General features: G+C 47.6%; 2 protein-coding genes across 2 annotated transcripts; one reads left to right on the forward strand and one right to left on the reverse strand.

Moving 5' to 3' along the window:
- Positions 1–1,511: 1,511 nt before the first annotated feature.
- Positions 1,512–3,389, forward strand: LOC123152134 (uncharacterized). The gene is made up of 4 exons (XM_044571758.1): positions 1,512–2,123; positions 2,350–2,425; positions 2,531–2,660; positions 2,763–3,389. Exons 1-4 carry the CDS (start codon positions 1,949–1,951, stop codon positions 3,387–3,389), a joined length of 1,008 nt encoding a protein of 335 aa, XP_044427693.1. The 5' UTR covers positions 1,512–1,948.
- Positions 3,390–3,420: 31 nt separating this feature from the next.
- LOC123152133 (la-related protein 6B) lies at positions 3,421–7,802 on the reverse strand. Its single transcript, XM_044571757.1, has 10 exons — positions 7,414–7,802; positions 6,171–6,252; positions 5,566–5,657; positions 5,163–5,234; positions 5,011–5,090; positions 4,855–4,942; positions 4,646–4,693; positions 4,499–4,567; positions 4,040–4,132; positions 3,421–3,960 (listed from the first exon to the last, which is right to left on the reverse strand). Exons 1-10 carry the CDS (start codon positions 7,705–7,707, stop codon positions 3,697–3,699), a joined length of 1,182 nt encoding a protein of 393 aa, XP_044427692.1. The 5' UTR covers positions 7,708–7,802; the 3' UTR covers positions 3,421–3,696.
- Between the last annotated feature and the right edge of the window lie 8,950 nt (positions 7,803–16,752).

Raw genomic sequence — 16,752 nt, forward strand, 5'->3', positions numbered from 1 at the left:
GACGCCGATTAAAAAATACACATTGAAAACTTGCTGGAACATTGAAAAGTGAAACCAATCACTCAGTGTTGACCCTAGAAAAAAAAACGTAAAACTTCTATGAATATCCCCTACCATTCGCTGTATCAGCTCCATTGCATTACCGAAAAAGGCTTTCACCCTGCTTTATATATAAAGCACCAAACCACAAGCATCCAGCACAACCACACGCCACGCCACCGCAACACACACACATCCAAGACATGATACATAGGTGCTGAGCGCAGCAACACCACTCCTAGCACTACCGCCCCGAAGAGATGAAGCTACATATGACGAACCATGCGCTCCAAGGCGGCGCCTTCAGGAAGGATACGACGCCGGAGCACCGTCACCACCCGATCCAAGGATCAGAGTTCCCCCCGAAGCCGCATGACGGGCAATGAGAGCCGCGACGACGCCTTCAAGAAGGAAACGATCTTCGCCGCCGCCGGTCCGTCCGAAAATAGAGCAGGTTTTCACCTCGGCCAACATTCACTGCCACCGAACGCCACACCCCGGCAACCACGCCTCCCACACGACCATGGTGCCCAGGCAGCACCAATGCACAGGCTCTACCCAAGAGCACCACGCAACCACCACCAGGGCCGCCGCTCCAGCATCCAAGACCTCGACACCACCTCACTCGAGACCTGCCGCACCCCAACAAAAGAGACGAGCGGAAAGGTCCCACCTTTCGCGCCCCTGGGCACCCCCAGCGTCGAGACCCAATAGGTCATCCAGAACTGGCATCCACCGACCCATCCTACTGCCCCAAGTGCGAGACGAGCTCGGTCCTGCAGCAACGAGAGGGGGACGAGGTCAGTCCTGCTGCACCGTGCACGAGACGAGCTCGGTCCTGCCGCATCATGCGCGAGACGAGCTCTGTCCTGCGGCATCGGGCGCGAGACGAGCGGTGGACCGCAACTGGGAGAGGACCAACCCTTTGATGGGAGAAGCGGACGGGCGACGAGGAGACGGGGTAAAGGTCGAGACGGCCCGAACGCAGACAAACCGACGCCGGAGAAGCCGGCCGTTGCCGCGAGCAGATCCATCGAGCCACCGTGAAGCCGCCACGACCCCGGTAGGCCACCACCGAGACCTACCCACGCCGCCCCCCGGTCGGAGCAGCGGCCACGCCCAACCGCTGCCCTACCCACGTCGGCGCCCACAAGCATACAGGGAAGGAGGGCCCCGCCGCCACCGCGCCCCCCGGGCTTTTGCCCGACGGAGCTCGCCGGTGACGGCGGGGGGAGGGGAGGGAGGCGGGGCCGAGAGCCGCGGCCATAGGGGCCCCCCCGGGCGCGCGCGGGCGCGCCGCGGGAGGGGAGGAGAGAGGGGGAGGGGGAGGGGAGCGGGGCGGGCCGGGAGCCGCGCGCCCGGCGGCCGGCGACGGCGGGGGAGGGAAACCTAGCGGAGCGGGGGATGCTCCATTGCATTAGTACATCCTGACAAAAAAATCCACATATCCAAAAGCATCATAGGGTGTGGGATTCATGTTTGATATACCCTAACTAAACTTAAAACTCATGAATATCATGAAAAGTATAAACATATGAGAAGAGAACCATAATAAAACTAGAAATGAGGAGCACAAGGGGAGGACAAGAAAAAGGACTGTAACACTAGAGCACAACCGAAGAAACAAACGATGCCAATGCTTATGCCTGTTGAATCAATCAATCATCCCACCATTTGGTTGCATCGACCCCATCCCTTTCACCAACTAGTAGTTTAACAATATTAACATGCCCTGTCTCCAAACAATTCCAGCGGTCGCTTTAGAATCGCCGGCAGATTTGGAAGTCTTGCGGCCAGTATTCATGATGCAACCCTACAAGGCTACAATGTCAAAATCCCCATACCTGATACCTCTCATCTTTCCGGTCCTCGCAACAACAAGCAAGCATAGCTTTGTTCCTTGAAGAAGATGAACCGCATGAGGAGGATCGCGGGGATGGGCAAGAGCAAGAAGGCCCCGTCCGCGGTTCAGAAGGACAAGGACGAGAGCATAGTTTTCTTCCGGGAGCTGTACAAGCATGAGGAAGATACGGATGTGAACCTCCTGGAGCCGATCTACTCCGTGGAGTTCGACGCCATCCAAGGTGACATCTATCTCTCTCTCTCGTCCTTGCACTTAACGTTGTTTTTTTTTTTTTGGAACAAACAAGAATCCCATACGTACGTTAACTTATACGTGCACCGAACCAATATTTCCATCTTCATGGGTCATGGCCATTTCACCTGGTCACCAGGAACGATTTTCCTTGAAAACCATATGCTACTTAGATTTCTGAGTAAAGCTCACTGCATCGTCTGTGTGCTAACTAGGTGGTCATATGTCCAAGCCTCCCTCGGGGAAGAGAGATCTCCTCATGCCGATCATCGAGAAGCACGACTATGACTGGTAGGTTCATTTTTTTTTTTTTTTGAGACAACTGGTAGTAGGTTCATTTGGCCCTAGCACTGCTAGAATTGGTTCTTACATTAGAGGGAGTACATGTGATTTCAGGCCCAAGACCCCTCCGGTTGCACCAATGTTTCCTTCCCTCAAGATGGAAGCCAGCTCCTCCGAAACGGTGGTTGCCCCTAAGGTGACACACATCCCGATCACGCAACCTGTCAAACCTTCAGCTTCAAGGGTATGCTAATCGCTAAACCTCCTTTGTTTTGCACATTTATTCATCATCCTATGCAAACTGGGTTTGGAGTTGAACGATTTTTCGAAATCTTGGCTAGGGCAGTTCATTGGCAAGACTGAGGCGACCAAAACATCAGCCAAGACTCCGGCAGGTTCTTCGTCAAGCAACTCTGCCAAGAGCCAGCCTTGCACGACCGACAGGAGACCAGCTTCAGCTTACGCTACTCTGCCCAACAGGCAGCAGAAACCAGATGCCAAAGCCAATACTGGCACAAGCAGCAACTCAGGCAAGGAACACTCGCACACGTACTACGCAAATGCAAGCCAGGACAGCAGCAGCAGCAGTGCAAGTACAACCAACACGGTGGAGACGCCAGGAGAAGCCCCTTACACGGCGCCCAAGAATCTGCTCACGACTGGGTCTATTTTCGCACGGCGCAGGGCATCAGCAACGGCAGTGGCGACAGCTCCACCATTGGGCGTGGACACCAAAGTCGAGAGCGCGAAGGCGAGGAGGCCACCATCTTCTGCGGCAAGAGCTTCCAAGGAGCTGCAGGTAGATGCCAGGAAGAATGCTTTACCAGCCAAGGGCAAGGCTGTGGCCGGCACCGGCAGCGAGCCTGTTTGCAACAGCAGTGGCCGTGCCAGCACCAGCAAGACCGCACCAGCAAAGGGAATGCGAAGAACAGATGGCAAGAACGAGCGGAGACCAAAGTTTGCAGACCAGTGAAGAACAAACCTATCAGTTGACATGTAGTATATATGTTTGCAAAAGCGACGATTCGAACAACTATAAAAATTTGCTCCTCCCACTGAAGACTTCTTTCTGTTGATTTGTCGAGTCAAGTATGAATTTGTACTTTCAACTAGGAAATTCAGAGACCAAAAGACAGGTCCATGGACCAGCAGCAATGCAGTATACTGACGCATGTATCAGGGTATTACTATCCTTCCTCTTCATGGGATCACATCAAAATGGGTCATCATATAAGCGCCGTTCTGCCAACCCCTCCCGACAACAGGGCAACAGGGTACCACTAAGCATCAGACAGCACTGCGGGGCTGACCTGGGGCTTCCCTCGCCCCATGGCAAATCCTTTTGTGCCGTCCGGCATACGCGGACCAGGAGGCGGCTTGGACACCACCGGATGCTCAGCACTGTGATTTGATGGAGGAGTGCCGATTGGATGCCCGCCGTCCCGACTCTGGCCATGGTACTGGCCCCGGCCACGGCCTCTTCCCCCACGTCCTCGGCCCCTCCCTTGCCTCATTCCAGCTTTGTCATAGAAACCATCCTCACCCTATATAAGAAACACCCCATTAGACAATCCATTCTTAAAGTTTCTGATGCATCAGTATGCTGTAGTACATGATAGATACCTGAGCAGCATCTTCTGCTTCATACTCTTCAGGATCATCTTCATCCGCAGCCTCCTCATCTCCACCTTTTCTTCCTTGACCAATCCCATGTTTCTAGTGGCCAGTAACAAAATTAAATGTGAAAAAGAAAAGCATCTTCTACAATGAAGCATTTGATATAACAGTGATATTAAACAAGTCTTGTGGGAACAGTCTGTCCTTTAAACGTAATCTTCACTAAGCAGGCTTACACTCATCAGTCAAATATAATAGCTACACCAAGCATGATGCAAGTGGATAACCGATATTCCAGATGTTAATGACAAATAGATCTAGCCAGAATACTAAGACAGACGAGGAACACATAGGACAGTTTTGTGTGCATGCTCACAATCAATCCATGATTACTTCCAATTCTGCATAAAACATGAAATGACCAATAAAAAAAGACATTGAATTGGTCAGGATTCATTAAGGTACCAGGCAACCAAGCAGCGAACGAACTCTAGGCCCATCCCTCCAGTTTCTGCCGCCACTAAACTCGGCAACCTGTAAACAGAAAAGATTCTTCTTTTATATGCTAGACAAGTGCCAAAGGACGGACGGATAGCAGTCAAGATGACATACCGCCTTTTCAGCATCTTCAACAGTTCCATACTCCACAAAAGCATGCAGCTGCAAGCACAGCAAAATAGAAACAACATTGGCACAAACAGGTGTGAAAATATCTTACGAACAACAGATACATTGCTTTGGAAGAAGCTATGATATGACTCATCAACATTTAGTATTCATATAGAGGTAGATAGATCATTGTACCACCTACAGGACATAACCTTATTAGCAAAAAGCATCTCAATCCTTGATGATTTGCCGGCAGAAATATCGATCCCTTGTGGATAGCAAGTACGTATTGATTTCACACTGCAATATAGATAATATTAGTCTTCAACATTGCACCCATAGTTAATCATGGTAACAGACATCCATACCTCCCAACAGTTGAGAAAATCCTCATAAGATTCTGATAGCGATGATCCTCAGGTAATTTTTCAGCAACAATAATTCGAGACTGAGTACAGAAATAGGTAAGTTTCAGAAGCATGACATAGCAAATAGAAGATTCCACGGATTATATGCTAACCTGAACTTCTTCAGCATCCACATCAGAGAAGGGCACTCGTCGCCTAACCATCTTCCCGTCATCTGAAACTACCTATAAATGATAAAGAAAGTAAAGAACCACACAGACTATCATTTCTTGTGTTTGGATCAGGGGAAAATTGAACAAGAGTGCGGATGCATGATATCACAGGATAGCTCTTTCAGTAGGATGGTACAGGTTCCTAGACACTTTTTTTTGCTTTATCACTGCATGGATGAGCTGAGGCAGTCACCTCCCAGATCTAACTAGCACATATCTTGATTAAGCAGCAATATAAAGTATATGCAAGCAAATTACTTGCGCTGTCAATAGCGGAAAGAATATGCATATCCAAAAGAAAAGTGTAAACAGGTAAATATGACGATTTGGTTGAGATACTTACAAGCTCTGTTGATGTACGTAATGCACCAGGCAACAAGGATCTATCAATTAACTCTCGAATCTTCCTGAAGGATGCAACCACTGTCATCGGCACTGTTAAGACAAAAGAAAATAGTGAAAACAGTTTCGATTTTTTTTGTAAACTGCTCGCTGATATTGGAGAAGTATCAACTGTTATCCGGCAAAATAAAACCCAAATGGAAAAAAGCACACAAAGAATGGTATGCAGCTCCCCGTAATGAATTAATGATGCGTAGCATCAATAATGCAAGCACATTTCATATTTCAAAGTGTCAAAGCAACATTTTTTCCATTTTCGAATGTGTCAATAATCTGTAGCTTACATATAGTAGAAGATTACCTGCCAGAGGTAGTACCACAAACTGAGCACAACTTATTACTTAACTTATTAGTATAACAGAAAATACCCAAGAAGAAAATTATGGCTATATCAGCACTTTGTAAGATTTTTATCATCATATTTGTGCCTACTTCTATTGCTAAATTTTAATTGATTTTGGCCAGCAAACGTCAGATGAAAGAAACATACATGAGAGTAAACAGAATGATCAAGAGCTTTATTCAAATTTAACAGGTTAAACTCACCAAATCCATCTGGATCTTTAGTAATATACTTCATCAGATGGTCAGTTGTAGCTAGATTGACATCACTGAAGTAAAATTCCACCTGTCACGTTTCCAAAACCATTACAGTATCCAATGGATACACAGTTATAAAGATGCATATCAAGCAACTGATGAAAGTTTAATTATATTAATAAATAACTAAAAAGGAAGTAGTAAAAAGGTAAAGCTAGTACACAGAGTCAATTTCAACTATCTGAGAAAATGTATCGAATAAAAACAGAAAGGGTGCAGATTATAATAACGAAAAACAAAAGACCATTTTTTTCTGGTGTATTATATTATGATGATTATTTTATTTGCTCCCACATAAAAAGTAGGGAACACCACAAAATTGAAGGAGTTACATGCTTTCCCTATTCAACCATATTACCCTCAAAAGGTGAAACATACTGCCTATGACGCATGCAATACAGCGGTTGCAATACTACAGAAAGATAACATTGTATAAATTTGTCGTATTTTCTCTACGACTCTAACCAATCGGTAACTGATAAACTGAATGGAGGATCACATATCTGCCAAATATTGATGACTTGACATACACGCAAATCTTATTTATCTCTCTTATATCCATGCCGCTCCACTCCTGTCACTTAACCCTAACCCCAAAATACCACATAACAAGGCAATTCGTGCCATTTTTATCCAGAATATCTAGTATTCTCCCGGGAAAAAAAGTTGCAGATCTATGAGTTGCCGCTTACAAAAATACCATTGCTCAACAGATATCATCTTATATCTAACCCCACCCACCTCTCTCAGGTCCATCGTTTAGTACTTATTAATGCATACTACACCAGAGTACAATCTCACTACCACAAATCTGTAAAGCCAGATTGGTTATCCATGTTATAGTTCAGAAGCATAACACTGGGAGAACACATCAGATAAATGATGAGAGGATGCGCTTAACCGTATACAAATTTTCAAGAAAGCCATGCCCTGACGTCCCATGGTCATCTCTATTGCCAACATATTTGAACACCAAAAAACTAAATTTGCCAACGCATGGTACTATGGTCGATGTGTGATGAAGTTATGGAGCAGCAAGCGAATAATCAAATCAGAGGCCATCTCCACGTCTCAACAAAACCCCCATCTAAACCTCATTCTTTTTTTGGCCAAAGGGAACACTTTTTTTAGGTTTCGTAGCAACGCAGTGGATATCGCAGCAATCGACTGAAAAAAGAAAAGAGTCTACCTGCTTGACGACCCGGCGAGCGAGCTCCTCGGGCAGGACGAGCTGAGCGTTATCCACCACCGCCGCGGCATCCCCCTCATCCTCTCCCTGGTGGTGGTGCTGGTGGCGGTACTGGTGCTGGTGCTGGTGATGCGGCTGGTGGTGGTGGTGGTGGTGATGGTGGGGCCCGCGGCGATGGGGATGGGCTTGGTGCGGGGCGGCGGATCGGGGGGTGAACTCCGGCGCGGCGGCGTTCAGGCGGCCAGCCGCCGCCGAAGAGGGGGAAGAGGACTCCGGGACCTCGTCTTGAGCCATGGAGATTGGAGTGGGGAGGGAAGGGGAGGAGGGTTTCGTCTCGTCTCAATTTGCCTCCGCTTCAGGTACAAGGAAGAGAGAGCAGGGAGGAGGAGGCCAACACTAATACAAAAGGCGGCCACACCACCAAAACAAAGGAGAAAAAAAAAGGGAAAAGTAGTAGCTTAGGGTGAGTTAGGGCACAAATACAAACATAGTAAATCGTCTCAAAATATCTCGGATTTTCTTCATGCTCTTCACAAATGATGCTGAGATGTAGTTACGATGCAGTTAATTGCAAGATAATACATTTGGGGGTAGGTTAAAGAATTGGTGCCGGTATTTTTTGAGTTTGGTGCGGGCGTAACAGATCGCACTGATTCTCGTTTAACCCTGTTTTTGACAGAAAACCTAGCACTTGCAGGGTTGACTTGGAAAATAAATATCCATGCCAACACGTCTCACACTAAAAGAGATGAAGAGAGAATGACGAATGGTTCGGCAATGCGGTGCTCACCGACGTCGATCTGCCGAAGGATTGGCCGATGAGGGTTGTGGGCGCCGGGTATCTACCCAGCAGATGGTGGTGAATCGGGAGGTGGTCTATACGTTCACTGACGACGACGAGAACCATAGCACCGATGGTGAGCAGAACTAGGCGGCGAGAAGAAGGGTGTTGACTTTTGAAAGTGCAACTAATCTCCGGATGGTTTTGGTAATTAATAATAACAACATATATGTCATTGACTAATGCCTACTCAAAGATAGATTTCAGGAAAAGTTCAGTGTTGGCATGGCAAGGACATGTGGATGTGGACCCATCAAAATGCTATGGAAACATATTGGCAAAAGCTCCAAGACTCTTTATTTTTGGTTAAGTGATCCAAGATCACATTGAGTTCATAGGAAAGCCAATACTATTAAAAGGGAATGAGTTTTTGATCATGACTTAGTTGCTCAAGTGCTTGAAGATATTGCTCCAAAACCCTCAGCCACTTTCCCACATTCCATTCCGTCAAAACACTAAATATCAAACTCGGTCCCACCGACGCACCTACTTGTCGATACTAAAACCGGCAGACCTCGGGTTTGGGGGTCCAGAGCTATGGATCTTGAATCTATGGGTAAAAGGAGACAAAGGGGACGGTATTTACCCAGGTTTGGGCCCTCTCAAAGAGGTAATACCCTACGTCCTGCTTTGATTGTATTGATGATGATGTATCGAGTACAAGCTTGATCTACCTCGAGATCGTAAGTTGTGTTCTAACCCTAATGCTAGGTGGTTATAATTGTGATTGTGGTCTCTATATACTAGACCCCTCAGTTTATATAGACGCTGGGGGTACCTAGGGTTACACATGGTCGATTGCCCCACCTACGGATACAGATGTCGGCGGCAGATGCTGTCCTTGGAGTACACGTCAAGTCTTCGGCAGAATCCATCTTGATCACGTCGAGGTGCGAGGCTCCCGGAGTCCTTCCTTATGAGAACGGTGGGCCGCAAGCCCAGCCCATGGACTATGGGCCAACTAAGTTGGTACCCCTAGTCCAGGACACCGTTAGTAACGCCTGAACTAGTCTTCGACACCGAGGACTACAATCTTCTTCATACATATGACTTCGGCTTTGGAGTCTTCGGCTTGACATGCGAGTTCTCCTCTTAGATGATTCTTTCTATCATCCGGGATCTTTCCCTTAAAAGCTTTAATCGGGTATGTTCTTAAAGGAATCTGCCCTTCAACCATGGTTTAATCAAAGTTATTAGCATTCGAAGACGCGATGTAACTTAGCTTCAAAGGCCAGCCGCATAGGTGTGAACAGTGCCTACAGCCTAACAACTTTTCCGAAGCGCCACCACCTATAACTAGGTGGGTCAGTTACTGTTGCTCGAGTTGCGGCCCGGGGCAGTTTTCCAGTGGCACGTCTCATGAAAGCAGGGATCGTGCCCCGTATTTTAAGGGATATCATCAAGATTTTGTTTCACCCCACGCGCATAATGGCATCTCGTGTTGGGACATGGTGATTTTAGCAGCGCGGCAAAAGTGGAATCTTGGCCTTTCGCAGGCTATAACAGTAAAAGGGAGCAGTAACCATTTCCTATGCTCCCATTTTGTCGCCTGTGCACACAGCCTCCTGAGCTCCAGCGCCCAGATCCAGCCTCAAATTCATCTGTCTCCTCCAGCGCACACAACTCCCACTTCCGACAATGGCCGACGCCACCTTGAAGGGACACTAGGCTGGCTCCTTTGTCACTGAGGGCGTGATCGAGGAGCTACGGGACACGAGATACATCCCCGTCAATATCGCATGCTGGCCTCTAGAACCAGGCCAGCGGGTCCTTATTCCCAAGCCCGGGAAGAGGGTTATCTTCATTCCCCCACCTCATCCGAGGTCTGGGGTTGCCGTTGCACCCCTTTGTGCGCGGGGTTCTCTTCTACTACGGGCTAGATTTCCACCATCTAGCCCCGAACTCCATCCTCCATCTCGCGACGTTCATCATTGTCTTCAAGGCCTTCCTCCGTATCGAGCCACACTTTGGCCTGTGGATAAAGATTTTCGATACCAAGCCGAAGTCTAGTGGCTCCGAACTGGTGGAGTGTGGGAGGGCCATGATCAGTAGGGCCTAAAAGGTCGACTGGTTCAAGGGAACCTTCATAGAAACCATCAAAGAATGCCAACAAGAGTGGTTCTACATCACTGAACCACTCGCCGACGGCCAGGCTGAAGTCCCAGCCTTTCTCGTTGGCTCCCCCGAAGAGGCTAGTTTCTTGGAAAAGGAAAGTCTTGGATTGGGGCAACCCCGAAAAGGTGACAAAGTTGCACCAGAAAATCAAATTTCTGGCAGACAAAAAAGAAGATCAAGCTGGTGGACATGGTGGACGTCAAGCTCCACCGCCGCATCCTGCCATTATAGCTTCGAGCGAGCCCGAGGACGTGCCACCAGTGAAGCACTTCTTGCGCACCTCCCTGGCTGGGATGTCAACGACGCTATTCAAGCTGTCCCGGAACGCCCCCCAGAGGGGACGGATTGCGGCTTTGACTCCACACACGATGCCCCCGAGGTAACCACGGATACAACTTCATATCGTGTCTTCCTTTCGTGTCATTGGCCCTTTTTATCAAAACAGTTAAACTCGTTCTTTCTTGTCTTAGAAATGGATCCTCAAGGTACAACATATGCTATGCCCGGCTTGGATGCCCCAGGAGGCGAGGTCACCTCGGCTTATGGCTCTTCTGGCCGAGGATATGTACGTGGTTCCACCCAAGGAGCCGAAGCGCCTGAAAAGGAAGGTGGCCCTTGCATCCCAGGACCTTCAGAGGCCAGGTCCGAGGACATCCATGCTTCTTCCACCCATGAGAAGGTGGTGGAGGAGGAGGAGGAGAAGGAGGCATAGGAGAACATGGGGGAAGGGGCGCCTTCCCCAAAAGGAAAAAGGGCGGCGTTCGAAGATGCTGAGGAGGAGGCGCACGCCCGAGCCAGCAAGAGGCTGCACAAGGTCTCGGCCAATCAAGTCGGCTAGCAAGCCGTGCCAGCCCAGGTCACGCACTCTGACTTTTCGGATGACGACCTCTTCTAGCAAAAGCGGACAAAATCGGCACCCCGGAGGTAATTTTAACAACCCGAACGGAATCGATATTTCCTATACTCCATAACTTGTGACTGTTGGGGAACGTAGCATGCAATTTCAAAAGTTTTCCTACGATCACGCAAGATCTATCTAGGAGATGCATAGCAACGAGAGGGGGAGAGTGTGTCCACGTACCCTCGTAGACCAAAAGCGGAAGCATTAGCTTAATGCGGTTGATGTAGTCGAACGTCTTCGTGATCCAATCGATCAAGCACCAAACGTATGGCACCTCCGAGTTCCGCACATGTTCAGCTTGATGACGTCCCTCAAACTCTTGATCCATCAAAGTGTCGAGGGAGAGTTTCGTCAGCACGATGGCGTGGTGACGGTGATGGTGATGTGATCCGCGTAGGGCTTTGCCTAAGCACTACGACAAAATGACCGGAGGAGTAAACTATGGAGGGGGACACCGCACACGGCTAAGAGAACAATTGATGTGCTTTTGGGTGCGCCCTTGCCCCCGTATATAAAGGAGGAGGGAGGAGGCCGGCCCTAGGGGGCGCACCTTGGTGGGGGGGAACCGACCAGGACTCATAGTCGTAGTCGGCCTCCCTTTCCTTTCTTTTGGAGGGGGAAAGGGGAAGGAGAGGGAGAGCGAGTAGGAAAGAGGGGCCGCGCCCCCTTCCCTTGTCCAATTCAGACCGCCCATGGGGAGGCACCACCCCTTGTGGGATCTCATCTCTATCCTATGGCCCATGTTGGCCCATTACTTTCCGGGGGGGGGGGGGTCCGGTAATCCCTCGGCACTCCGAGAAATATCGAAAACGCTCCGAAACTATTCCGGTGTCCAAATACGATCGTCCAATATATCAATCTTTACCTCTCGACCATTTCGAGACTCCTCGTCAGGTCCGTGATCTCATCCGGGACTCCAAAAAATCTTCGGTCACCAAAACACATAACTCATAATACAAATCGTCATCGAATGTTAAGTGTGCGGACCCTACGTGTTCGAGAACTATGTAGACATGACCGAGACACATCTCCGATCAATAACCAACATCGGAACCTGGATGCTCATATTGGTTCCTACATATTCTACGAAGATCTTTATCGGTCAAACCGCAATGACAACATACGTTATTCCCTTTGTCATCAGTATGTTACTTGCCCGAGATTTGATCGTCGGTATCTTCATACCTAGTCCAGTCTCGTTACCGGCAAGTCTCTTTACTCGTTCTGTAATGCATCATCCCGCAACTAACTCATTAGTCACATTGCTTGCAAGGCTTATCGTGATGTGCATTACTGAGAGGGCCCAGAGATACCTCTCCGATACTTGGAGTGACAATTCCTAATCTTGATCTATGCCAACCCAACAAATACCTTCGGAGACACCTGTAGAGCATCTTTATAACCAACTAGTTACATTGTGACGTTTGATAGCACACAAGGCATTCCTCCGGTATTCGGGAGTTACATAATCTCATAGTTAAAGGAATATGTATGAGTCATGAAGAAAGCAATAGCAATAAAACTTAACGATCATTATGCTAAGCTAACGGATGGGTCTTGTCCATCACATCATTCTCCTAATGATGTGACCCCATTCATCAAATGACAACACATGTCTATGACCAGGAAACTTAATCATCTTTGATTAACAAGCTAGTCAAGTAGAGGCATACTAGGGACACTTTGTTTTGTCTATGTATTCACACATGTATCAAGTTTCCAGTTAATACAATTCTAGCATGAATAATAAACATTTATCATGATATAAGGAAATATAAATAACGACTTTATTATTGCCTCTAGGGCATATTTCCTTCAGTGACACGCTTCCCATCTTCTCAATCCAGAGCGCGTCCTCATCGACGACAAGACCTCGGACAACGGGCTCTTGCTGCCTCTTATGGTGGAAAGCGGGACTGCCGAGAACTTCACCCTTTCCCCCACTCATGACTAGCTAGGGGAAGCAACATCACACTCGGCCCCCTCAGTTGACAATACTTGGGACGGTACTGAAGTCCCCTCGGCCAAGGTTGAGGCCTCGGCTAGGACCAAGGGGAAGGAGTCCCCGAGGTCCAACAAGGTGGGCCGGGACACACAGAGTCCTTAGCCCAAGCAACTCCGTTGCCATCACAACAGTTGGTGGTTTCCATCCCCACCACTATGGTGGGGGAACCCAAGGTGACTTTGCCCACCCTCCTACCCTAGGGCATGTCTACAAGGGGTGACTCGAGGAGATGGAGGCGGCCTTAACGGGCTCCTCCATCGCAGAAGAGCACCGTACCCTTATCGGCACGGCGCTGAGCGACTTCTGGTTTGTGGAGGTCGGGATGCATGAGGTCTTCAAGGGCCTCTTTAGAGGTTTTGAGGTATGTTTTATACATCCCTCCTTTCTTTTTTATCATTAGTGACTTAGTTTGACACTTGCTCTATCTAGTAGCCCTCTTCGGACATGAATGAAAAAACATTGTCCGGAGAGTAAAAAGCTACAAACAGTACACGCAAACACGTAGCAAGCAGTGGCCCCGAGCCTCAAGTTAGTTTCAAAAACTGACTTGGGGGCGATTTGGATGTGTATAAAAGCGAAGATGTAGTAGCCCCGAGACTCTGGTTGGGTTTGAAAGAGCCGAGCAGAGCATCAAAATTGATGTTGGGAGAATAATGACTGAATATATGTGCAGGCCTCATCTTCGGCTCCGAACTCCATCTCTGAAGAGTTAGCAGAGATGAATTGGAAGCTCAAGCGGCCCGAGGAGGACCTCGATCTGATGCAGAAGCAGATCGATCGGGCCCAAGGTAAACGAAAAGCTAATGCTTGAATAATGTAGCTTCCGTATTTGTTTCAGCTTGTTCTAATTTCAAGCTTGTGTAATTATAGCTATGACTACAGAGCTTGAGGCCCTTAAGGCCGAGTTGTAGAAGGCTTTACAAGAGGCCGAGCAGCATAAAACTGTGGCGGTGAAGGCCAACAAAGAGCTGGCCGAAGAAAAGGCAGCCCACGGCAAGGACCAGGCTCGGGTCCTCAAAGTCGAGGACAACTTGAAGGGAGGGTATGTGGAACGTGACGCCCTTCAAAAGAACCAGAAGAAGGCGGCCGCCGAGCTCGAGAAGTTGAGCTTGGCTCATGCCAAGGTCCAGACCCAGGCCTGAGCAGATCGCGAGGTGCTCCAGCAAGTGAGGCAGATCGCTGCTGGTAAGCCATACTTACTTCGGTGTATTTTTGGCCGTAAGAGGTTTGTCGAGCTTACTCAACTCCGGCGATCCACTGACGCCTTTGCGGATCTTTCGATAAGCGCATCCGGCGCTGGCTGTCACTTCGGCGCCTAGGAGGGTCATGCCACGGAGCGGGCATTCTGGCGGTAGTTCCGGGCGCCATCGCATCCACCACTACTCAACAACCAGATGAAGCAGTTGATGAAGCTCTATCGTATGGCAAGGCCGGCCATGGAGGACCTCGGTGTCCACCTTCGGCTTGCGGAGCCGATGCTGACCACCTTCTTTGGCTTGGTGGCTCGTCTTCAAGACTCTGACCCTCAAGTTCTGCGCTGGAAGCGGTCAACATGCTTGGAGGGCGTCCAGAGGGCATATGCCTACATGAATACACACTATCCTTGCATTGATGCGACAGGCGTGGCCTCAAAACCGCCTGCCGAGAAGGACAGGACGCCGAAGCAGTATATGGACGATGTGATGGAGGGTTGTGACGCCCCAAGACCGGAGCTTCATACGCCTTCCATGTTTTCTGAGTTTCGTTGTGTGAGTTGTTGGTTTGTTGCATTCATCATTGCATCATTCGCATTGCATCATATCTTTTAATTTTGTAAAACTCAACTAAATAAAATGCATAGATCTTTGATCTATTTAAATCGAGGGAAGGGTGACTTCTCTTTATAACATATCCTCCCGATAGTAGGGAGCTATATTAAATATTTCTTTAATTTGAAATTCACCATAACACACTTGCAAAAATCCCAATGCCTTTGTTATCACAACTCTTGGCATCTAACTCTGCCATATATCCTTTCGTCATTTTTCAGAGCTCCACCTAAATTTTCAACATTTTTGGTCACTTCAAAAACCAAGTCCTAGTTCAAACCCTTTTGAATTAAATTCAAACGAGTTTGAATTTTACATCTTTCAATCTTCGCCTTTTCTATTTTCTTGGAACAAACATATTTTTGTGAGTTCGGGAAAATTATCCCCATGCCAAAATCTTTTCCCTTTTCCTCTCTTTATTTTTTTCTTTTCTGTTAAAGAAATATGAGGCAGGAGAGAAGCCCAACTGGCCACTTGGGCCTCAGAGCCAGGCCGGCCTGCTTCCCCGCGGCCCACCTAGGCCAGCCACACCATCTCCAAGGTATCCAGCCGGACCAATTCGGCCCAAGGCCAAGGCCCAGCCAGCCCCACTGGTTAACCCTAGGCCCGACCGATCCCTCACCTCGTCCTCTCCCGCTAAATCCTATTTGGCGTCTTTAGCGCCCGCTACAGTTGTTTCTACTAACGGGCGCATACCCCCTTCTCACGTTGGGTTGTCCCATTTTCGATTTTTTTTCCGTGTTCTAAACTGCAAACTGCAAAAACACCGCTAGAGCTGGGTTTCGAACCGTGAACGGCGAGTAACGAGCGCGAGGCGACAACCACCAGGCCAGCTCGGATGATGTGATTACGTACATGTTTTCTTTCTTTTCTTCTTCTTCTTTTTTTTTCTTCTTTTCTTTTCTTTTTTCAAATTCATGAAACTTTTCTTTCTTCATGAGTTTTTCCTCTGCAAAATAGATGGAGTTTTTCTCGAATTTGATGAGTTTGTGAAAAAATCGATGATTTTTTTCAAATCCGATGAACCTTTTAAAAATTTAATGATTTTTTTCAAATTTGATGAACTTTTATCAAATTCGATGAACTTTTTTTCAAAATCGATGAACTTTTTTTTAATTTTGGTGAACTTTTTTCAAAATCAATGAACTTTTTTCAAATCTGATGACCTTTTTTCAAATTCGATGAACTTTTTTGAAAACCGGTGAACTTTTTTCTAATTTGGTGAACTTCTTTCCTAATCCGATGAACTTTTTTCAAATCTAATGAATTTTATTTCAAATCCGATGACCTTTTTTCAAATTCGATGAACTTTTTTGAAAACCGGTGAACTTTTTTCTAATTCGGTGAACTTTTTTTCTAATCCTATGAATTTTTTTCAAATCTAATGAACTTTATTTCAAATCCGATGATCTTTTTTCAAATTCGATCAACCTTTTCATTTTTTGTGTTCAAAATTGATGAACTTTTTTTAGAATTGATGAACTTTGTAAAATTTGTGAAATGTTTTTAAAATTCGTAATTTTTCAGATTCATGTGCTTTCAGTTTTGTGAACAAAGGGACGAACAGCAAAAAAAGAGAATGAACGAACGAAACGTGCACGAAGGAAGGGAACGGAAAGTGTGAGCGTGTTAGCTGGGCCGGCCCATGAGAGGCTGCTGCACGAGCGCC

This window comes from Triticum aestivum, chromosome 7A, assembly GCF_018294505.1.
Source record: "Triticum aestivum cultivar Chinese Spring chromosome 7A, IWGSC CS RefSeq v2.1, whole genome shotgun sequence".
NCBI classification, from domain to species: Eukaryota; Viridiplantae; Streptophyta; class Magnoliopsida; order Poales; family Poaceae; genus Triticum; species Triticum aestivum.

Excerpts from the sequence above, each read along its gene's own strand:
- LOC123152134 (XM_044571758.1), top strand. The coding sequence starts at position 1,949 with ATGAACCGCATGAGGAGGATCGCGGGGATGGGCAAGAGCAAGAAGGCC. Across the intron at positions 2,426-2,530 it reads GAGAAGCACGACTATGACTG|GCCCAAGACCCCTCCGGTTG; the intron begins GTAGGTTCATTT and ends ATGTGATTTCAG. Across the intron at positions 2,661-2,762 it reads TCAAACCTTCAGCTTCAAGG|TTCATTGGCAAGACTGAGGC; the intron begins GTATGCTAATCG and ends TGGCTAGGGCAG.
- LOC123152133 (XM_044571757.1), bottom strand. The coding sequence starts at position 7,707 with ATGGCTCAAGACGAGGTCCCGGAGTCCTCTTCCCCCTCTTCGGCGGCG. Across the intron at positions 6,253-7,413 it reads CTCGCCGGGTCGTCAAGCAG|GTGGAATTTTACTTCAGTGA; the intron begins GTAGACTCTTTT and ends GAAACGTGACAG. Across the intron at positions 5,091-5,162 it reads TGGATGCTGAAGAAGTTCAG|TCTCGAATTATTGTTGCTGA; the intron begins GTTAGCATATAA and ends TTCTGTACTCAG.